Source organism: Lissotriton vulgaris, chromosome 9 (genome assembly GCF_964263255.1).
Source record: "Lissotriton vulgaris chromosome 9, aLisVul1.2, whole genome shotgun sequence".
Classification (NCBI taxonomy): domain Eukaryota; kingdom Metazoa; phylum Chordata; class Amphibia; order Caudata; family Salamandridae; genus Lissotriton; species Lissotriton vulgaris.
In genome coordinates, this window is record NC_141697.1 from 226,880,085 (window position 1) to 226,904,072 (window position 23,988).

General features: G+C 44.8%; 2 protein-coding genes across 2 annotated transcripts in view; one reads left to right on the top strand and one right to left on the bottom strand.

Annotated features, from left to right (window-relative positions):
* LOC147689864 (adenosine receptor A3-like) overlaps positions 1–3,351 on the bottom strand; it is an 81,960-nt gene extending 78,609 nt beyond the window's left edge. Inside the window, exons 1-2 of the mRNA XM_086937359.1 lie at positions 3,203–3,351; positions 1,755–2,648 (exon numbers count right to left, since the gene is read on the bottom strand). Of these exons, the coding sequence (XP_086793485.1) occupies positions 1,755–2,445 (691 nt within the window). The 5' untranslated portion in view covers positions 2,446–2,648; positions 3,203–3,351. The remainder of the gene's footprint in view (positions 1–1,754; positions 2,649–3,202) is intronic.
* The window catches only part of SEC23A (SEC23 homolog A, COPII component), a 981,910-nt gene that overhangs the window by 555,262 nt on the left and 402,660 nt on the right, over positions 1–23,988 (top strand). The window lies entirely within an intron of this gene.

Genomic DNA, 23,988 nt, shown 5'->3' on the forward strand with positions numbered 1-23,988 from the left:
CGTTATTTGCTGAGGAGACACCAGGTGGTTTTCGATTCTGTTGCGGCCCTCTTGTGTTTAAAAATTCAGGTAGGACACAAAACCTACGAGTGACTTTGATGTGTGCCTGCTGTACCGGAACCTCCTCTTAGTTTCTACCCGAGAGTGTTTTGGTTAAATGTTAACTGCAGCATGCCTGATCGAACCTGTAAAAACATTCCTAAACCTGCCTCACGTTGTTGGTTCTGAAAAATATGGAAGTCCCCAAAGAGGCCGTTCTAGTCTAACCTATTTAATAGCGCCTTGAGACCCTCACGGGTGAGTAGTCGCGCTATATAAACCACGATTGATTGTTCGATTGATTTAATGAAATTACACTCCAACCAATGATAGTTAAACAAGACAGAAAGTATTTATTTAATAGCCCACATTTTAGCTCTACTGTAGAGAGAATCTAAACCTACTCCACCTACTCCTGTTCCAGCCTATGTGCAGGCGTTTTTCACACAAGCATTATGCCTTCCATAACACAATAGCAAGGCTCTAAGCCGTCGTCCTTATTTGCTATATAGTTTTTACTCTATGCCCCATCGAGAAGGGCGTATTCATGTTCGGCAGATTCTGAGAATATTCTCTAGCTTTGACCAAAGGTTATCACTGTAAAACCAAAAGGCCTGTGTTGTTCTTAGAATCATCTTTTGGTAATGAGAGATACTTATGGGCATATGTTTTACCTCATGCAGTTGTGAGGAGTTTGTATTCTGATGCAATATTGTGCAGCATTTCAGATGGTAACTATCGATGATGTATGTCACTTGTAACCCCAATTACTACTAGTTAACCAACCACAATTCTAGGTTGTGTTTGAGACAACATGGGTACCTACCCTCTGTGAATTAATACTTTGGAGTAGCTTTGCTGTGGGAGAGGAGTCATAGGGAGCCTCACTCAAAATTCTGTTCCTCATACCATTCCCCTCTCTCAGAGGGGTTGCACAAATAGGAAGCTAGGAGGGTAAGTGAATCTAAATATAAAAGAAACACCTTGCAAATAAACACCTTGCGCTCTACCACTCCATATGAACCACCCACCCCATGCTTAGACACAAATACTTGGTGTTCTTCCACCCACCATGACCACTATTAATACCACTTTTAACATCTCCAACCTCTGCCTAATTATTTTAAAAGCTGACATCCTTCCACCCACACCCCACCACCATTGGTAAAACACCCCTTACTCTGTCTAAATATCAATACCGACAACCTCCCACCATCCTTTAAAGCTGTCCCTCTCACCTCCTCCCGCTACTATCCACCCAAAGGTGAGGCTTTTGTCATTCAGTGCGAAAGTGGAGAGCAGGGACATGCTGACCGCATTTCTCACTGAGGCAAATTTCAAACCACGCTTTGAAATCTTACGGGAGAGGCAGTGATTGGCAGTGCAAGAGCCCTGCTGCACTCGTTTGTGTCTCTCTGGTCTGGCCAAATCCGAGAGAGGCAGGAGATATGTTATTCTACTGCTTCCCTCGAGGCTCTGTGTACTACTGGGATGTGGAGGATTAGTAATTCTGATGCATGAATAAGATAGTGAAAAGTAACAGAACTGATAGGTTCAAGTTAGTCCCAGTCTGGCCCCACTTGAACAAATGCATGCTTGGTGATAACAAAATGTGATTTACATGTTCTCTGTTTTTAACCCACTAATCCCAGGTTACCAATATGTGTAAAATCAGTGTGACTCTCCCTTGAAATGAAAATAAATATTTGACTTACGAGCAGAGGAGACCAGCAGAAATGTATTCCTGAAGTAAGGCCTGATTGGCACATAGTAGCAGTGATGCTCGTTGCATACGAATGTCCCTCTTCTTGCCTGGTGTTTCGCAATGTGAACAATGGAGATGTACAGCACACAAATAACCATTAATGGGAGGATCATACCAAGGATTAATAGGACCATGCCGTATGCTTTTGTCGAAGAACTAAACTTTGGTGCGCAGATGTTGGCATTCTCATTGTACGCATAGTATCCAAAGCCCATAAATGGGAGAGCTGCAGTTAAAGTGCAGTAGATCCACAGTCCAGAGATGATTAACCACGTCCGCCGGCCCGTAAAGAGCTGGGCATAGTGCAGCGGGAACCCTATTTCTGTACATTTGTCAATGGTCATCCAGGTTAATGAATGTAACGAAGACAACTGGAGCAGAACAAACAAGAAGGCTGCCAGGCGACACACCATCATGTTTGTTGTGAGAGCACTCCCACCAAATGAACTGTATACACTGCTTGGGATGATGGTTATTGCCAGAATCAAATCCGAGATAGTCAGATTTAGAGTCAATACCCAGGTCTCTGTTCGCAGTTTCCGATGAGAGGCAATTAAAATTAGCAGCAAAATGTTGGTGGCTACCGAGCCAGCGCATGTCGTGATCATGCACACCGCATATAGAAGTGAAGATATGTGCATTTTACCAGGTTCTTCTGTTCCAGTATTGTCTGGGACAGTCCTACTGTTATTGGGTCATCATTGGATGTCATGCCGTCTTCTCAAAGAATTTTGATTCATAGAAACCTGGATGTTGGTAGAGCAAGGGGCTGGAATTGTTTATAGTCTGGAATTAATACCTCTGGTGGTTACAGGTGCTTCTCAAGATAGAACCCACTTTTCCACTGAAATGTAAAATAGATCTCATAAACAGCATATTGGTATGAAACTCAATACATGTAAAAGCAACGTGAGATTACTCTCATTTCAGTGATTCTAAAATCACTGAAATGATTCTAAATGAGTCTTTCCACTTATACATTGTGCATATTTCAATGCTCCGTTTGGCTAATCTAAGACATAAAGCAGGAGCTCATATTGTAATTTACATCTCATGGCATTTATATGATGGTTTTGTAACTTTGAAGTACTAAAATGTTTTACTTTCATAACTCTAGTGAATACTTGTGCAATGTAAATACATTGTTAGAAAATCTGTGACCATTACGGCAAGTGTCCTTTGCTGGACTGGTGTCGTTAAGACTTGTATCAATGTCCGATTTTAAGATAAACAGTTTTTTTTATTGCTAAATGTTTTTTTAAATCCTTGTTTCTTACAAGATATTAAATCATAAAGCTCTTGTGTCTGTAACGCCGCATATATCCACTCGTCTTGTTCTACGATTTTAAAAACATGGTTGGGAAAGAATTTTAAAGAAACTAAAAAGAAGTTAGTTACCTCTTTGTCGGTGTTTGTTTAGGTCGCTGGGAGCCTTGCGTGTCCCGTTACTCGGTTCCACTGTACCTTTTCTCAGCAAGAAGCGTTGTCGTGAAGAGGGAAGTCTGGGATGACGAGTGTCAGCCGAGCGCTGTCAGGAGGTTCTGCCCACGGCTGGCGTGCAGCCAGATCAGATAAAGCAGGTTCGCCTGTGCAGAGCAGGCTTGTGTGACGGGCAGAAATCATGTGTGTGATGCTGTTTGTTCTTTCTACTCCAATTAGTGCTGCCCAGTTACTCTTATGGCACATTACACTCCAAAGGGATTCTCTCTTCTTTAATGAATGACGCTGATACTATGTGTTACTATTTATAAAAAACCGTGCAACATTTTCACTTTTTACGATTTTCCAAAACCGAAAAGCAGATCAAATCAACAATTACTCCAGTGTGCCGTCAGAAGGGCACGCTGTCACACGCTTTCAATCGAAATACAAGTGTTTTTTTTTCACAACCGTCCGACCACTGTGCTTGCTTTTAAATCTCGATCCTTTTCAGATGGTTTTGTAAGGTAAACGGACTCAATTTTTCCAATATCATATTTTTTCTGCTTTGGGAATGGGGGTGTCTCAAAAACAGAAAACTACTTTCTCATCGTAAATCAAATACAAAGTACATTAAGAAGCGAATGCTGCCATGACAAATATTCTGCTTTAATAATTTAACTTCAGTTTGAGCCTGAACATTCTTTTGTGGTTGTGTCCATGCTCCCAGCTCGAGTCTTTGTCCTATAGCAGGGCCGGAAACGGATCAATATTTGTTATCATACAATGCTAACGGGTACTACTCAGGAGGCAGTCACGCCCCCTCCTCCTTATGAGTGTGCATCCTCTCGTTGTAACAACGATGGGCAACACCAGTAGCACTCGCCTATGTTGTCTATTGGCTGTCAATGTCTTCTTTTTTTGGTGCTCCTGCTGACGTGGAAATCTCAGAACGCACGAGTGTGTCCGTGAGAAAGAGACCAGTGCGACCAAAAAAATATTATATTAGCTGCCCTGCTCTTCCGTCCTTTCATTCTGTGTCATGCGGAGCCCTTAGGGAAAACAACAGACTCGTACTAACAGACTAATGGCTCTGAGAGACGTCAAAGCAGGCAGGCTGCAGACCCTCAAAAGTCACGACGCAGGATGGGGGAGTGGGAAGCAGCAACGGCTGAGCAAGAAAGAAGTCAAGAGGGGGGCCAACCAGCAACAACTCAACAACTAGCTACTGAAGGCGGGATTGTTTCAAGTAGTCGAAAGCCACCTCCAGACTATGGCTTACCTCTTGATCTCGATGGGCTATTCCATCAACCTGACTCCTTCACAGAGTTTCCCCTTTTTGGAGACATCCTGGATACGGTGCTCTTCCGAGCCATCCCTCCGCCTCAACAAGTCAACATTTGGGGTATGATCCAGATGTTTAACCCTTGACTTAGGTCTCAGTGAGAGCGTCTTTGAGACTTCTGGGCATCTTGACCCCTTACATCCTGTTTGTGGACCATGCCAAATGGTATATGCAGGCTCAGCAGTGAGCTCTGAATTTTCAGTGCGCTCAGCAAGAAAGAGGACTTGTCAGAGTCAATAAAGGAGACTGTGAAAGATCTACAGTGGTGGCTGCTCGACAGCAATTACACTGGCAGCAGTCCCTTATCCCTATTATTATTATTATTATTATTAAATTAAATTTGTAATGCGCACATATACCCAAAAAGGGTTTCCCGGCGCCTAGCACACAAATTGCTAGAAAGCGAGAGGTTCAAAGCACATTTACTGCTAAAAAAGCCAAGTTTTTAAATTTATTCGAAAGCTCAGATAAGACGAGTCACTTTTCAAAGACACAGGAAGAGAATTCCAGATTTTGGGGCCGAGAAAAGAAAAGGAACAACCTCCCATTCTTGTTAATTTAAATCTGGGGATCACAAAGTCCCCGTGAGCTGTAGAGCGCAGGGGACGAGAAGGAATGTAGGGATGGATGAGCTCTTGCAGATACGGTGGTTCAACCCCTTGTTTGATTTTAAAGATGTAACACAAAGTTTTAAATTTAATTCTTTGATCGATTCGTAGCCAGTGGAGGTTACGAAGATAAGGCGAGATGGAAGCCTGTCTGGGAACTTGGCATAGAAGGCGTGCAGCAGAGTTCTGCACTACCTGTAACTTTCTCAGTACCGTTTGACAACTACCAAGATAAAGAACGTTTCCATAATCGAGGCGAGAGGTGATAAGTGCCTGGACTACTGTGCGTTGGGCAGAGACAGGGAGCATCCAGATGATCTTATGGAGCCATCTCAAGATCGTAAAGCAGATGGCAGCCACATTAGCCACCTATTGTCTCATGGAAAGATTTTCATCAATAATGAAGCCCATATTGCGGACATGAGTGACAGGAACGGGAAAGGGACCCATCTTGTGAGGCTAGTGGTGAGGGCCCCATAGGTCCTTATGCTTACCTAGGATAAACACCTCCGTCTTGTCCCTATTCAACTTCAATAAATTGAGGCGCATCCACTCTGTCACTTGCAGTAGGCTGCACTGAAGAGCAGATGTTGTAGCGTCTTTGGTGGTGGACAATGAGAAAACAATCTGCGTATCGTCAACATAAGAATAGAGGGATAATCCTGCCTCCTCCATGATTTTAGCCAGGGGTCTAACGTAGATGTTAAACAGTAAGGGGCTTAAAATGGACCCCTGTGGGACTCCGTGTGCTGATGCGCAGATCTTAGATGATGATTTGGTAGAAAAGACCTGAAATGTGCAACCATTGAGAAATGAGGCAAACCAAGATAAGGCGATGCTATCAAGCCCGAGTGACCTCTGGGTATTAAGCAGGATGTTATGTGACACGGTGCCGAATGATGCACTCCGATCTAATAGAATGAGTACCGCTGTTTCCCCTTGGTCAAGATGTTGGCGTAACTTCTCAGTGACCCCAAGCAGAGCAGTTTCGGTTGAGAAATTGGCTCTGACCCCGGATTGAGAGTGATGGAAATAACCCACTTTTTGTATGTGTTCAGTCAATTGCGTATAGATATGTTTTTCCAAAATTTTGGAAAATACATGGAGCAGAGATATAGGCCTGAAATTCGATATTACAGAAGAATCTGATCCCGGCTTTTTCAGTAAAGGGACAACCATGGCCCGCTTCCACTCAGGGGGGACCGAAGCCTCCCGCATAGAGGCATTGAGAAGTTTTATAACAACGCCTTTAGATGTTGAAGAGAGCTGTCGTAGGATGTTAATGGGCAAAGGGTCGAGTGGAGAGCCAGATTTGACGCTATTTAAGCAGTTTTGAAAGGACGTCGCATCAAAAGGATCCCAGGAGTAAAGTTTGGCTGTCAAATTGGAAGTGCTGTAATTCATCAGGTTAGATGGAAAAGTCATACTGTACAAGGAGGGAGAAGCCAAAAGTGACCTATGAATGAGTTCAACCTTCTGGATAAAGAAGTCTGTGATATTATTGCATTGACTTTCGTCAAGAACAGGGGGAGGGGAGGGTGGTATCCGAACCAGCTAGCTTCTTTACTACAGAGAATAAGGCCCGGGGACGGTTTGATGCCTGAGTGATTGTACTTGCAACATAAGAGGTGCGTGCCGTTTTGCAGTCTAAGTGATAACTTTTGAGAGCAGCTTTATAAGCATCTTTGCAGGTGGGAGAGTACGATCTCCTCCATCTTCTCTCTAGAGCTTTACACTTAGACTTGGTGATTTTGAGGTCGTTTGTAAACCATGGGGCAGGAGGATGATGTGTGAAACTACGTTTTGACACAAGGGGCAAACCAGTATCAATGGCCGTGGTTAGCCCATCCGAAACAGAAGCATTTAACGAGAGCACGGATAAAGTGGTATCAGGTATGCTAGTGACCAGGAGAGTGTTAAGAGACATGTTCAGCTTATCCCAGAGTCTGAAATTACCTGAGTTAGTCACAGAAGCTACTACTACCCTAGATGTAGGACACTGTAAATTAAATGAGATAAAAAAATGGTCGGACCAGTCTAGCCGAGACGCAGGAATACTGCAATCATAGCTGAGATTAGACAAAATTGGATCGAGAAGATGTCCCACCCTGTGAGAAGGTCCCTGGTTGCATAGCCGTAAACTTAAAACCTCCTGTTCAGATAAGAAGGAACGGCAGATGTTATTCTGATCGTCCTCTAAGTGGAGGTTCAAATCACCAAGAATTGTAAAGTTTGCTGCCTTCAAAATGAAGGGTGCAATGAACTCTGAAAAAGTGGAAACCCAGGGACCTGGGTTCCCCAGAGGGTGATAGATTAGAATGCCAGACAGGGTCAGCTGAGGGGATATAGAAAGTTTGAACAAGGTAGCTTCACAATCTGTGATTGAAAGGACTTCAAATTTACAGAAATAGATAGATTAAAAAATTATAGCAATTCCCCCGCCTTTGCCTGTGTCCCGATCTTTCCTAATGATAACATATCCAGGTGGAAGGGCTGTGACGATATCTGGGCCTGAGCTTGCATGGAGCCAGGTTTGGGTTAGGAATAATGCGTCTGGAAGTTCCGTGCTAAGAAGATCAAAAATATGATGTTTGTTTTTGGCCAAGGAGCGACAATTGAGGCTCTGAAAATGAAAATTCTGGCTACAGGCCGTCTTGGCAGGTACAGGGCTGCGACAGACCTGAAGACGAGTTCTGGTGATAGGTTTCATAAAACGCATGGGACCCAATGTAAAGTTCCATTGGGAGAAAATAAAACCAAGGTATGGGGCAATACATACAGTGCATTCAGAAAAGGTGGATTTACTATATTTATAAAATTTCGCAGCTGTGTATGTAATTCTCTTTAATTTATTCGCGTTTTGGCCATAGTTTCTAGGCGCCGGGCGCTTCAGGACACGGACCAGCTTGCCTCTGGCGCGCCTCAGGCGTGCCATCGGCTGCGCGCTTGCATCTGGCCACTGAAATAGAGCCAGGGACCAGAGAGAGCGGCTAGAGTGTCGCTCTGGGTGACGCCTACCTACCAACGAGAGGCGTTAGTGCGGCTAGAGTGGCTGGGAGTTAGGAGCGGCCATACCACAAAGTGCAGAATCGAAGGAAACCAGGCAAAAGACCAACACAGGTACAGTTTAGACCAAAGTAAGCACCGCAAGTAGTTTGAGCAAAGATGTATTTATAGAACAAAGTTCTATATGAGTTAACATTTTAGTGTACAAGTAAGAAGAAATGCAGTTTTAAAAAACAAAAATTGTAGTGCGCAAATGGACAGAGATACAATTTAAAAACAAGGAACAGCAATTAAAAATCAGAAGTTAAGAGCAAATGTGCGTAACACTCACAGGCTGCGCGCTTGCATCTGGCCACTGAAATAGAGCCAGGGACCAGAGAGAGCAGCTGGAGTGTCGCTCTGGTTGACGCCTACCTACCAACGAGAGGCGTTAGTGCGGCAAGAGTGGCTGGGAGTTAGGAGCGGCCATACCACAAAGTGCAGAATCGAAGGAAACCAGAGCAAAAGACCAACAAAGGTACAGTTTAGACCAAAGTAAGCACCACCTAGAGCTAATGGTTGTGACAGATGCATTGTTGCTGGGTAAGGGAGGTCGTATCTGTAGAGATGAAGATCCAAGGACTTTGGTCTCTGGCGGAAGCTCAGCTTCACATCGACTTGCTGGAGTTATGAACCCTTCACTTGGCACTGAAGGCGTTTCTCCTGACCATCAAGAGAGAACGGGTTATGAGATCTCACAGACTACACGACCACATGTGATACTGCAACAAACAAGGCGAAGTAGGGTCTGGTGTGCTGCGCCTTGAGCTACCTCTCTCAAAGCAGCTGAACCCTCAGGGCATCTCCCTGATCGACTAACACCAGGCGGGGTCTTTAAAAGCCATAATGGACTAACTCCGCTGATGTTGCCTACTCGATTACAAATGACAACTACACTCTGAGATGACAAAGGGTGCTTTGCAGCAATAGGGAGAACCATGGATCGATTTATTTGCTACTGAGAGTCTCACAACCTTTGCACAATGGAGTTCACAAGGCTGTCCTCCCTAGCAGATGCCTTCTGCCTGCATTGGGGATTAGGACTCCTGTATGCCATCCCACTCCTACCTCTCCTGCACCGAGTGCTGAAAAAGATTGGGAAAGACCGAGTGCAAGTCATCTTATTGGCCCCCAGACTGAGCGAGGAGTGTTACCCAGAACTTTTGGTCCTGAGCCAAAAGCCTCAAGACTTATGATCAGCTTCTCCTTTAGGGAACCTCCTGATGTAGCAGCAAGGCAATGTTCTTCACTCAAGCCGGCACACCCTACACCTTCATTTGCTGAGATTTAGTGATGACAGTTGATGACATTTGATCTTCGCATGCCCGAGTCCAAGCACTGCTCCAAGAAAGAACTAAAAACTTCACTCTTTGACCAAAATTTGACATGATAGCCCGATCTGTCCCAGTCACTGCTTTTAGCACCGGGACGCTTCTTCTGAAGCAGCCGAGTGCTTTACAAATGCACTTGATTGATTGATACCCTGTTGCTCCACAATTGCCAGGAGAAGGATCTTTACTGAACCTGTAGCGCTATGCTGACTTCAATTGATCGCCCATTCTAGTTGATATTGGCGATTCAAGTATTAAAAAGGTAGCTTTAAGAAAAGCTAAAACCTTGACCAGAGTGATCTGCAGTACTACATGCCCATTACCCTTCTTCAAGTCATCACTAAAATGATGGAGCAACATTTGACACACTAGTTCTCTGGGGTGTTGGGATTAGTAGGATTTCTGGATTTGTATCAGGTAGGATTCTGCCTTTGTTATGTTACATAATACTTGTGTATAGCATACCGTCACCTGTGAAGGTTTTCTGATGCCGTGCAGGTGTGTGTGGTTAGCCCTGGGAGTGAGGAGGTGACTTACTCAAAGAGCCATGCCTTCTACTTCTTGCGGAATTCAAGAAGAGAGGAGGATGCTCTGATATGCATCAGAAGATTGTTCCATGCTTTTGGGGCGATGTAAGAGAAGGCTCCACCTCTGGTTCTGCTTCTGTGAGTGCGTGAAATGTGTGCTAGAAGTCTGGTTGAATGGAGGTGCCTGGATGGTTGGTGAAATTGTATGCTGCTGTTCAAGTCGGCTGGCGTGGGCTGTGTAGTGTGTGTTAGTGAGGCGCCTGTCTGTGCGCGCTTGTGTATTGGGAGCCAGTGTAACGTGATGTGTAAATGGCATTGGAGATTAAAGAGGAGTATAGCTGTTGCTTTCTTGATAGTTTGCAGTCTTTGTGTGAAATGTTTGGTGATTCCTGCGTTATGAGAGTTCCAGTAGTCCAGTCTGCTGAAGATGACAGTCTTACTGGTGTTGTTCGGTAGCCACTTATAGATCTTTAGATCTTATAGATCTTTCACAGCATCCTCCAGTTGTGGAAGTGGGACGCTGTGACGGCACTGATCTGGGCAGCCATTCCCAGCTTGTTGATGATCCCAAGGTTTTTGGCATATCGGCTTGGGGTGCGAGTGTGTCAGTAGGACGCCAGGTGGAGTACCACAGGGAGGCATTTTTACCGAATATCACCATTTCTTTCTTGTCAGTTCAGTCCGAGAAAGTTTGACTTCATCTAGGTGACCACTTCTGGCATGCAGGCAGTGAATTTGTTCCTTATGTTGGGGAATTTGTCCGAGAGAGACAGTATAGTTTGTGTGGCATCAGAGTAGGAGAGGATGTCGAAGTCTTGGGCGTGGATGTTGTCGGTCATTGGAATCATGTAGCCATTAAAGAGGGTACGGTGGAGGGAGGGGCCTTGAGGTGCTCTGCAGAGGAGTTCCTGGGCCTCTGAAGAGTAAGGCGATAGTTTGACTGAGTTCCTCCAGTCAGGAATGAACCGAGCCATTGAGGTCTCTGAATGCCTGTGTCATGCAGATGTCTGAGGATGGGTTGGGAGACCATGTTGACAACTGCAAGAGGTCCAATAGGATGAGTGCCACAGTTTCTCCTGTGTCTAGGATGTCTTCTGTTGCTGTGATGAGAGCTGTCTCTGTACTGTAGTTTGGTCTATATCCTGACTGCATGGTGTTGAAGAACGTTGATTGACGAGGCAGGCTGTGAGGCATCTGTTGATAGCTTTCTCCTTGGCTATGTAAGGTAGGAAGGGGATCACCCAAAACTTTGTGAGTGTTTCTGGGTCTGCTGAGGACTTCTTCAGCAGGGTGCTGAAAACTGCGTGCTTCCAGGAATGTGGCTGTGTTGATTGAGGTTTTGAGTATGAGAGTGAGGCCTACGTTGATGGGGGTGAGTCCTTTATTGAAGGGTGTTAGGAGCCTGGGTCCGATGGGTGCCACAGTGGATGAACTTTATGATTGTGACGGTCTCCTCTGTGGTGGTGTCGTACCATATCTTTAAGGTTAATTCTTTTGCGATTGATAGACTGACTGCAAGGTTCTAGCAGTCAGGCTGAGTGTCGACGTTGTCTGATTTTGTTGCTGAGAAAGAGGTTGTTGCATAGTTCTTGTGTTGGGGTGATGTTGCTAGTGGTTGCTGTAGGCGATGGGAAATCTTTGATGATGGAGAAGATTTCTTTGCTGCTGTTAAGGCTGATGTTGATGTGGTTTGCTGGGTCCAGCTTGGTGTTCCGTATTTGCTTGTTCACAGCGCCTCAAGGCTGAGTTTAAGACCTCCTTGTCTGTAGCTCCATGACTCCCTCTCCACCTGTGTTCCTGTTGCTTGCAGTGCAGTTTGGTCATCCTGAGTTCTTCTGTGTGCTAGCTGGCCTCAGCATGCATTCTTGTGGTTTGGTTTCCAAGGGGCCAGGGTGTTGGCATAGACTGTGAGCCAGCCACTGAAGTTTTCAATGTCTTCTGCTATATTGCCAGTATGCTTGGGGTGGTTCTTGGAAAGGGCGGAAGTGGATATTAAAGCTGACAAGAACGTGGTCGTTCAGGTGCTGGGAGATGATTTATTGTTCGTGCTGTCTTTGAAAAAGGTGAAAACTGGACCCAGAATGTGTCAGGCGGCATGGGTGGGGCTAAATATGCGCTGAATGAGGCAGTTTTTCAAGGCTTTTTTAGGATGGTGATTGAGTTGGAGTCGGTGTGGTCCTTTAGGTCGAAGTTTAGGTCTCCTAGGAGAATGTAGGCACTGGAGTTGATGATGGAGCAACGAAGTCTGCAATTTTGCTGGTGAAATTGACGCGTGGTCCTGGGGGTATGTAGACCAGGGTGTCCCACACGGTGCAGTTGGCTGTGATTTGTAGCTTGAAGGTGAGGTTCTGCATGTAGTTTGTTTTGGTGTCCGCAGAGGTGGTGCAGCTGATGTTGTCCTACAAGATTATAGAAATTCCTCCATTGGGCCTGTGTTGGTGCTGTTATTTAATGATCTTGAACCCAGCAAGGATGGCCGTGGCAATGTCCAGTGCCATTGCTGGGTTCAGCTATGTTTCCGTGAGGAGGAGGTGGTCCAGGGAGCAGACTTTCTGCTAGTCCTCAATCTCTGTGGTGTTACTTGCTGAGTGAGCGAGTGTTGAGGAGCATGTATAAGAGTGAGGAGTATGGTGTGGATGGAAGCTGGTTTGAGTTTGCCTGAACGGGTGCAGTGCTGGATGCTATTGGTGCCGTTGTAGTGGGTGTTGGAATGGTGGGGTTGGGTTGCAGGTGAAGTTTCGTTCCATATTGTATGGTTGGCGCAGTGCTGTGAATGGTAGCCGGAGTAGAGAGCGTGGAGGAATACAGCAGGTAGCGAGTGAGTCCTCTCCCACACCCCCTCCCGGGACTAGCCTCACACACCTGCAAAGCGCCAGGATACCGTCAGGGGTGATAATGATGAGGCATGCCACTTAGGAATATGTGGATGAGAGTCTGCCTTTAAAAAAAGCAATACTATTTACCATGTTCTGACTTGGGAGTAGTCTTTGGGAACACATCCTTTATGGGCCCCTGCCTCACCCCCATGAAACTCGATTTGATGGAGTGGGGTAAAAAGAAAATCTTGGGATTTGGTTTGACAAGGGGCCTCGCATTTACAGACCAGATTCAGCTAAAGTGGTGGAGTCTGCCTATTAACACTAAATACTCGAAGAACGGTTCTCCTATTGATCCCAGAAGAATCGGACCAATTATGTTGGCTGTACTATGCTAACAACATCTACCTTGGCTTTCCTACGTTCCAGATCAGAAAGCTTCAGTGTAATCAGATATGGTATGAAGGCTTATTTTAGTCAACCATAAATGTAACCCTAGCTAGACATCTTGAATGGTGCTGCATAGTTGCTAGTCTCTTAATGGAATCATTACAAGGCTGTTTGCGTTGTTCTCCAAACCAGCACCAAATTTCTTTCCGATATAATACATATGCCCCCCTCGGACTCTCTTGCTCTTAGCACAGTGCAGCACTTTAAGAAATGTTGCTGTGGTGAAAGCTTTCAGACTCCTTGGACCATAAACTTGAAATAGACTTCCTACCTCCTTATACGGTACCCAATCGATGACGTTTATATTTGCAGGAAGGCTTTGAAGACTCACCTTTTTTGCTAGCTGTCTGCTAGGTTTTTGCTTTTTCTCTTCTGGCTCTGGCGTTTGTTTTGTCCTTTTTTGTTTGGTTCAAGCGCCAATGTGTCCTTCGTCAACAGTTTTGCTGTACCAGGGTGCTGAGCAAGGGTTTTAAAAGAGAGGCTAGCATGCCATTGGTAGGTGATTGTAGTCCAATCTATAAATGTCACCATACTCTCCGTCCCACTTTCTCTGCACTATGATGTAGTTTTCATACCAAGTGGTACTAATATCTTCTAATAGTACTCTGTGAGCAAAAATCCAAGATCACGGAGGACATCTTTGTGGCCAAGGGTCTCACCTTTCCTCTCCAACTCAGCAAACCACTTCAGCAAAGTACACTTCAACTACATTTATGGCATTGTGCTGGCCACAGGAGAGGATGCCCTGAAGGGCTTTGGAGACTGAGACTGCCAGAGACCTTTTCCAGAGAGGATCTAGGTATGAGCATGGCTATTCAGTCAAAAATGAGACAGTGGTGAGCGCAATTCAAGACCCTCTTTCCTTCTTGATGTTCCATGTTTGTTCCATTTGAGAATAGGACTTCTAGGTAGCCCTTCAGCAAGCTGGGTGCTTGGAATCTTTGACTAGGGATGAAGTCCCTTTCACTATTTTTGCTCACTGTTTAGGCACTACCACTAGTTCCCTAATGTCCCACAGGCTTGTAAATATGTCAAAATCCAAAGTGTTTATCCTTGTTAGAGGTGCACACTTAATATATAAATATTCAAGATACCCATAACAGAGTTGGTTTATCTTTATTGTTTATTTAATTCATATATTTAATTGTTCTATCATTATTGTACCTATTCTCTCTGCCTTTAAGACATCATTCTTTTTGAATTTGTACAATCTTTACACGTTTTAAATGATACACTTCTTCAACGGAATATATTACAATAAACAACCACTAAATAGAACATATGAAACCATATCATCCAGCGGTTCTCGTAAACACTGGAACACAAATCGCAGCTGCCAAATATTTGTATATTATTAAAGGAATCTCCCCAAAACCCAGTTTCCTTCTGTCACAATTCTAAAAACACATCCCAGTTCAACACTCTGTGCATTTAGTCTGTGCATTTTACTTGTTTTATTCTTCCTGTCCTTACTCAAGAACTTTCCGATGTTTGAATTGAGAAAACAACTTCTATGTCCTTTTTTATATATACAAAAATATTCCAGTTTTCGGAACCCTCCCTTTTATTTGAATCTCTTGATAATTCCCTACAGGTTTACCACATAATGCATTTACATACATCTATTTGCAAGTTCTCGTCTTCCTTCCTTCCTTCCGTAATGGCTGACTGTGCACACATGACTATTCTGTAAGTCACTGCTTCACCAGCAGTACTTCTCCTTTCTATCGCATCTTTTCTTGGATCACGCAAAGTAACTGCTTTTGAGGACTCTTTCTGTTCTGAATAGTTTGAACAAAGCCAGTTCTTCAAAAGACACTGTTCTCAAGTCTCTCTCCAAATAAGTATAGCTATACAAATGTGACTCTGTAAGATGGCCACTTGTGGAATAGGCAGTTTACTGAATTCTAATGGAACTGTGTTGAAACCAGTGACTAGTGATTTGTTAGTGTGAAGGTGCATGTGACAAATTAAAGATTTTGTCCAGGACATCAACAAACATGGAAGTGAAAATGAGCATTCTGTAAGTCAAAGGAACATGCGCAGAAAACATGCCGAACTGCTATCATTACCTGCACCATAATTCGCATTTTGAACTTTTGAAGATCAAGAAGCAGCTTCACATTATATGGATGCATAATGAGTGAACTTCAGCTCCTTTTCAGTGGCAGGGGTGAGCTTTGACAGTTTTGCAGCACAAATCTTTTCTGAATTAACATGCTGTGCGTTATTCCGCCATGTAGTGGTTGGGTCCAGAATTCTCCATTGTGTTTAGTCCCTCTTCTCTTTCTTCTTTTTATTGGGCGTCGACTGTCCCACCGTTTGGTGTCTAATCCACCCTCTACTGACGTTATAGGCCGCCTCCACAGAAGCTTCCACCTGAGGTTACCAGCTTCAGAATCTTTCTTCCGTAGTTGGGTCTGGAAGCATTGCTGAAGGCTCTCCAATTGCCGAAAGAAGAAGATCCGCTCAAAAGTTAGCCACAGGGAACACCGAAGTACAGGTGAAAAATATTGGAAAACGGGGATCGGATTTAAAGGTTTCTCACACGACTTTAGACTTGATGTCAAAGGAAGACCAGAGAATGTCTGGACAGGGGGGGGGGGCCTGTTCTGTGTGACATGAAGAACACCTCTTTGAATTCTGCCCAAAGAGCCATCAAAAGTCTGCACAAAAGGATAACTATCAGCTGTGCAACCTTTGCGTTCCAATAGACCAAAGAAGCGTTGTCTGTGAAACCTTCGCAGAATTGAAACCAAAGACTTGTAAGTGATGGAAAAACAGAGCCAAGCGCAATGTGCCATGAGACCTGGGATTGTGAAGCAAGGAGGAAGGAGGAAGACCACATCTCTGAAGGAGAGGGCTCGGATGCCAAAATGAGGGTCATCGATGTTGAAAAATAAAACCAAAAACAGAAGGAGAAACATTCCTAGGTAACATTTAAAAAATAGATGAGGGGGCGAGTCTCGAACAAAGCTGCTTTGGCGCTGAAAATCTTGCTGACCGATGGCAAGCAGAGGAACAAAGACCCCCTCGGATCCCATATCCGGGACACCACAGGTACACAGCAGTGTCGAAGGACGACCGAAGTAGAGGAAAGGTGAAAAAAGTGTCTAGTGAAACTCTGACACCAGAGGTTTCGACGTCGAAAAGAAAATAGACACGACACTCGATGAGGAATAACGAAACCTGACGGTAGAAGCAGAAATAGCCACGATTCTATAGAAAAAGAGAGTTTGACGCCTCTGATAATTCAGATTTTAGCCTAAAACGTCAACGGAACAGACAAAAGAGAACAAGTACTCAGAAGAACTGGAGCCCCCAATGACTCCATAACCACAGAAGGAGGAGATGTAGGATCAAGAGATCTTCTATAAAGAAGACCCAGAGTCCTGGGGCATGTCCCAGGACACAGAGGGGGTCAGAATACCTCAAGACTCAATAGCAAGACCTTGAGACATATTCCCCAGACGAGGGGTTGGACATTTATCCGTTGAGGGCTTCGCCTCCAGACGACATTGCCATGTATAACCTGCTAATAAAGAGGGCTGGAGACAAGTATGGGGTACAACTGGAGGAGGAGAAATCTCAAGCGTGTTTTCTTTGAGAGATATTGTTCCCATACCAAAGTAAGAGTAAATACCTAACCATGCTCCCAAGCATACTGAACAATAGAAGAGATGCCTTTGAGGAACCTGCAACTTTCAGGTCAGTAAAACCCAGGGCTGAAAAGAAATGCAAACACTCTTCAAAAAGGCCCACCATATAATCGAGGGTCTGTACCAGCAGACTCTATTATTGCTACAACAGCCAGAAAAAGGGAAAACGTCCCAACAACCTGATGTAAATAAATAATTTACTCTCTTAATTTCTATGCAGGTAAGTACTTAATCAATAATAACTCAGATCGGATGAAAAAAGACAGAGTCCGTGGTGTTAGAGTTCTTTAGGGGTTTTATTCCTTAAAAAGGAATGGTCTTGGCCTGGATATCATGTTCTGACCACCACAGGGATGTCAGAAGGGATAGAGCGCTACATTTTATTAACAGTACATAGCTTATATACTTATTGTACACCATTGAAAACAGTATAGAAGGCGTAACAGCTGAGAGAAGACAAGATAACAATATACACGTGGTACAAGTGCGTGATCAAGAGGCGTGAACTAGAGGTGTGTGCTAGAAACGTCACGGATAGGTGTCACAAGTGGGTGGCACTAAGCAGAAATGTGGCAATGTCAGCAGAAATCAGAAACTTGGATGCGCGCGCAGCTGCATGACGTGTGATTGGAGGGGTGCAGGGGACTTGACATTTACACTGACGGAAAGAGACAGAAGTCTGGCATGTCAGATCAACTTGTGCTTCTATCATATCTGGTATCTGATGTTTAGGAACTAAGCTATCTGGGCGGAAAGGTCTCTAGAGCAGAAGCTATTCTATACTGACTGTGAGTGCGTGTATAAGCGCCTGAGTGTCTGTATGAGAAGCGTGGGGGCATGGGGCCTTCCATGGAAGCATGGCAACAGAAGCTATGAATTACTTGCACAGAGACAGGTCGGCCCTTTAGCCCTGCAGCTGAGGAAAGATGTTTACTGAAGCTAGCAGGCAGGAATGTATTCTCGGGGAAGGAAACAGATAACTCGAAGGTTATAGTCAATCTTGGCAGGCAGCAGGCTGAGCTGAGCACGGAGGGCCGCGCTGAAAGTAAGTCGGAGTTCACGGGTACGGGGGCAGCCTGGGCAGAGGCCCTCGAAATCAGAAGCCAGAAAAGAGGCTCGGTGGCAGAGATTCAGGCCTACTTAGCTAGGGCTGAAAAAACGTAGGAGTACACTACAAAAAGACGTTGGCACAGCATACTTAGGAACGGACCATTCAACCCATTCATGGTGGGTCTGAAAGAGAACATGTTAACGGTGGACGCAAATGTATTTGCGTCTTCATAGCTGGTACAGGAGGGAAGTTACATGCACTTTAACTCGTACATGGAGTCGGTGGGGTACGCGCTAGGGAACATAACTTGACCAAAAAATCTATATTACCTCATTCCCTCCTTGTTCCCTAGGGACCCTTCATGATATATCAATTCTCATGAATCGATCAGTCTGTTCTTGTAACATTATATGTTCATCTTTCTTCCTTTGACTATTTGAGAGAAAACTGGAATGTTCAATGCACGATGTGGCACATAGTCCACAAATCGCTGGCCCACACTGTAGGCACAGGCAGCAGCTGAATACTATGACAAGGCCAATGCCTAGGAAGGATAGGATCTTCCATCCCCAAGCAGTTAACGTGGTCCAGAACCAACCGGACCAAGTCCAGGTGCCTGGATTCTGATGTATCTGATTTGCAATTTTATGCAGACGGGTAATAGCTTGATAGACAGATGGCGCATTTTGTGGAATGAAAACACAGCAACTTGACCCGATGACCTTACAGGCTCCACCTCTATCTGCCAAGATGACGTCAATAACAAGACGATTTTGAAGGACAACAACCCGCATAGCAGATTGCTCCTCTGTTAAGTTACCTAAGGCGGAGGCAGTTTCATGTACTACAGCTTCAAGTGTTCTGGTTAATCTACGTATTAATTTACTGTTCTGGACAGGTCCTAGAAAGAAAAAGAATCCTTTATTGAAATCTGTGTACTGTTCCCATGCCGTTTCTGTGTAGTCGACAAGTGGAATATCTCTTTTGGGTCTATTCTGTACTAGATTCGTATTTCTATGGTAATCAGGGGGAGCTAGAAAAACAGGTGGCAGAAGGAATGCAATATAACAGGTACCATCCCAATCTGGAGGCAAACGTATGTATGCGGTATGACCACAAACAAAATAGGAATGACTGATAGCTTTGAAGGACGATTTACCATGGTCACTGAATTCGACCACAGTAGTGCATTTACTATGACCTACGTGTACTGAACCTTTCTTGCTAACACATAGTTCACCTGTGACTGGTAATACTAACATATGGGGCAGAACTGGTGCAGCCTCGGATTCAACAGTAAGGATCATAAGGCTAATTGTGTAATTACCTAATCCATATACTTCATTTTCTAGATCAGTTCCTATTCGAGTAGGGAGTCCCTCCTTATCAGGGTAACAGACGTTGAGCAGGACTAAGTTCAAGTTTCCCCAAACCCAGCCCCCATCGAAAACAGCGATATCGGGATCTAAAGAATTAATTATTTTAAACCATGCCCCACAGGAGCCATTGTGAGTGAACGGGTACGGAAAGAGGGGCAGAGCTCCCTTGTAATTCTGGTAGGGAGGGAGTCGGCCACATATCCAGCAGTCGGTAGCATTATTTGTCTGATGGGAATGGTGTAACATACTAATGAATGTATTGTTGCGCAGCGCAAGTCTGTAAGAGAGTTCGTGTGCAGGAAGTTCACTAAAAGTGTGTTCAGCAGAGACATTGTAAACAGATTGTTCACGCCTGAAAATAGGCCAATAGATAGGTAGCAGAATACTGGCAATAATGATTAGAACACTTAGAAAAAACATTATTAACAATGTCACTATACAGTGACTACGCAGTGATTTGCAGTATGTATTTCTTTTGACTTGTCTCTCTCTCTCTCTATCTCGATCTAGGGGATACATGTCAGAAACTATTTAACCGATTCACCTAGGGGAGGACTTAAACAATTAAACTGTCTGACTTGCTAGATCGGAGTTTCATTCGGTATTGTTCTTGGGGAGTCTTTTCTCGTTTGGATACTGTAAAGTCTTTTTCCTCAACACAGTCTTTGGTGGGGGTGGACGAGTCTCGATCAGGTTTCAGTCCACAAAATTTCTTCACATGACTCGTGTGGACCCACCCCTTTCTCCCCTCTATCTTCACGGCGGTCCTCGTGGTGAGAAGGACGGTCTTCGGCTCCTTCCAGCGGGGCTCCAACGGATTTTTCCGGTCGAAATTCCGGACGAGTACCAGGTCCCCAGGACGGACCTCGTGCGGCTTTACATCAGTGTTGTCAGGGAAGGCTGCGGCAACCTGTGAACGACATGATTGGAGTGCAGACATCAAGGAGGCAAGGTAATCTGTCAACATATTGCAATCAACATCAGTGATTTTCTTTGGAATGGGCGTCCCCCACATATTCGGTGGTCTGCCAAAGACCACTTCGTACGGAGCTAGCCCTGATCTTGAATGGGCGACCATCCTCATGTAGAATAGTGCCACGGGCAGGGCGACTATCCAGTCGACCCCTTTTTCCTGACAGATCTTTGCAAGGCGGATTTTTAGTGTCTGATTATGCCTTTCTACAAGGCCTGCTGCTTCGGGGTGTCGGACACAGTGGAACCTCCACTGATATCCTAGCAAAAGGGAAACCTGTTTCATTAACTCGGACGAGAATGGCTGTCCGTTATCTGAATACACGACACGGGGCAAACCGTACCGTGGGAAGAATTCACGAACCAACTGTCTGGCAGTGGTCGGAGCAGTGTAGTCTGGGACTGGGTATGCTTCGGTCCAACGGGACAGAGCACAAACAATTACAAGGACATACTTGAATCCTCGACAACTGTTCATCTGGATATAATCCATCTGGAGGACTTCAAATGGGTGATCGGGAGGATGAAATCCACCTTGCTCTACAGGGACGCTTTTTCCTGGATTGAACTGACAACAGATCATGCAAGTACGCACTTTCTGTTTTGCTGCTGCTCGTAAGTGTTTGTTGTACCAGAGATTTTGTAAACTGTCTAACATCGCTTTCTCTCCTAGATGTGCCGGGCTATGTGCTGTATTTATCATGACTTGAACCATAGAGTCAGGGAGAAACCATATAGATTTTTCCTTCGTCATCCAACCTTGATCTGTCTGAATCCCTCCTAGTTCAATCCATTTCTTTATTTCATCTGGAGTAGCATGTGTCTGGATATCGATTACGTCTAGGGTGGGATCTCTAACTGCCATACACTTTGTCGGTACTATTGTCTTTGTCACATCGGTAATCTGGGTGTGAGTCAGTGCTGTATGTTTTGCTGTCTGGTCTGCCAGGTCGTTACCCTGGGAAACAGAATCTGTAACTTTAGTATGTGCTTTACACTTCATGACTGATATGCCCGAGGGCAAATGTATTGCTTCTAACAGTGCTTGAATGAGGGGACCATGTTGAATCTTGGCCCCATGAGAGGTCAGGAAACCTCGTTCTTGCCAGAGGACTCCGAAGTCGTGTACAACTCCGAAGGCATAACGGGAATCAGTGTATATGTTAACATTTCTGTTCTTGGCTAGAATACAAGCTCGGGTCAGAGCAATGAGCTCTGCAGCTTGAGCAGACAGTGTGTCAATACGATGTGTTTCTTTAATTTCAGTGTCAGTGGTCACGGCATACGCGGCCACTAATTCTCCTGTACTTGTTCTCATGCATGAACCGTCCACATAAAGTGTCAGGTCTGGATTTGTCAGTGGGACATCTGTCAAGTCTCGTCGTGGCTTTGTTACTGCATTAATGATTTCTATACAATCATGCGGGGCTGGATCTGTCATAATTGTAGGTAACAGTGTTGCTGGGTTCAGGATGCTGCAGCGTCTGATTTCTATGTGTGGCTGGAATAGTGTTAATTCATAACCTGTCAATCGTGCTATAGTTAAGTGTTGAGTCTGGGTTCTGTTTAACAAAACCTCTACAGAGTGTGGTACTTGAACTGTTAACTGATGACCTAAAACAATTGAGTCACTTTGTCTGATTGCTAACGCTGTTGCTGCTACGGACTTTAAGCACGCAGGGAGTGCCTGGGCTACTGAATCCAATGTACTTGAAAAATAAGCGCAAGGCTTATGTGAACCTGCTTGATCTTGGGTGAGGACAGACAATGCTGTACCATCACGTTCTGTAACAAAAAGTGTAAACGGTTTGCTGTAACATGGTGTTGCTAAAACTGGTGCTTGGCATAATGCTTTCTTTAAGTCTTCAAAAGCTTGCGTATGTTCCTGAGTCCAAGGGAGGGCAGTCGAAATCGCTGCCTCCTGTGTCGTTAACTGAATGAGTGGTTTAGCTAGGAATGCATATTGAGGAATCCATTGTCTGCAGTACGAGGTGAGGCCTATGAAGGCCCGCACTTCCTTCTGTGTCTGGGGTTGCGGCATATTTGCAATTAACTGAATGCGATCGGGAGTGAGCTGTCTCCCCACTTTGGACAGCAAGTGACCCAAGTACACAACTTGCTGAACACAGAATTGTAGCTTTGAAGGAGACACCTTGTGTCCCTTGTCGGCCAGAAAGTGTAAAACTGTCAGTGATGCTTGTTCACATTCGGGCTCACTTCGTGCGGTGATCAGTAGATCATCGACGTATTGCAGTAAAGCGGTGTTAACTGGCATTGTGATACAATCGAGTTGTCTTTTCAGTGCTTGGCTGTAGATGCTGGGGCTTTCTGTGAATCCTTGAGGTGCGCGTGAAAATTTGAAGCTGCGTCCATTTAAACTGAATCCGAAGAGATATTGGCTCTCTGGATCAATAGGCACGCTGAAGAAGGCGTTCTTGAGATCAATTACGGTAAAGAACGTTGCTTCTGAATCAATATCAGTCAATAGGGCGGAGATATCGGGGACCACAGGATACTGTGGAATAATACATTTATTTAATTCTCGAAGATCAATCACCAGCCGATATACTGGCGGTGCATTGGGATCAGTACGTTTAAGAATCGGAATGATGGGTGAATTACAGATATTGGAGTCGGTCTCTACGACCACTCCTTGGGCAATGAGCTCGTCAATGATTTTCAGTAAAGCCACTACAGCATCGGGTGGTAACTTGTATTGTCTGATTCGGGGTAATACAACACCTGCCTTGAGTGTAACACGGTATGGTGTAATGTGCATACAACCTACATCAGTTGGGCCTTTTGCCCATAAGTAATCTGGTACATTTTTCAATCTGACATCGAATTCTCGCAAAACATAATGACCCTTGAAATCCCGCAGAAAGAGTCTAACTCCCTCCGGGGAACAGCATATTATGGCTCCTAGAGCCTTCAATGTTTTAATTCCTAACAGATTTTCTGGACATGATTTAGTAAGTAACAAGTCTGTAACACGTGATAACGGACCCACAGCCAGGGGAACTGGTTGCGATACCTCATTTACAATGGGCTGTCCTGAAAAACCAAGGGAAACATTCTGTGAGCCTGAGAGGGGTGCCCCTGGAACTTCATCATGGCTGATTGTAGTGCGACTTGCCCCTGTGTCAATTAAAAACTTTCTGTCTTTTCCCAATACTTGACTGTGTACATAAGGACCTTCTTGATCTACAGGAATCTCAATAAGAGGCAAGCCACCTTCCCTCTCTAGGCTGTTTCATGTGTATCGGGAATATTCGGGATATGCGGACTGGGCATACTGGTACATCTGCTGTGACACTTGCTGAGACGCGGCAATAGGCTGTGGCTGTGGTACCGCTACTGTCTGTGCTGGAGGTGAAGAAGCATGCATAGGTTGTGTATTCTGTGTATTTTGTGAAGACTGATGCTGGTTATGGTCTTGTCTAGGTGGATGCGGTCTTTCTTTTGTTTTACCTGTCGCTATGTTATGTTTCAGAACTGGGCATTCATGTACGTAATGACCTGGCTGCTTGCAATAATTGCATGTCCCTTTAACGGGAGCTGCGGTGTGACCTGTCTGGGTCG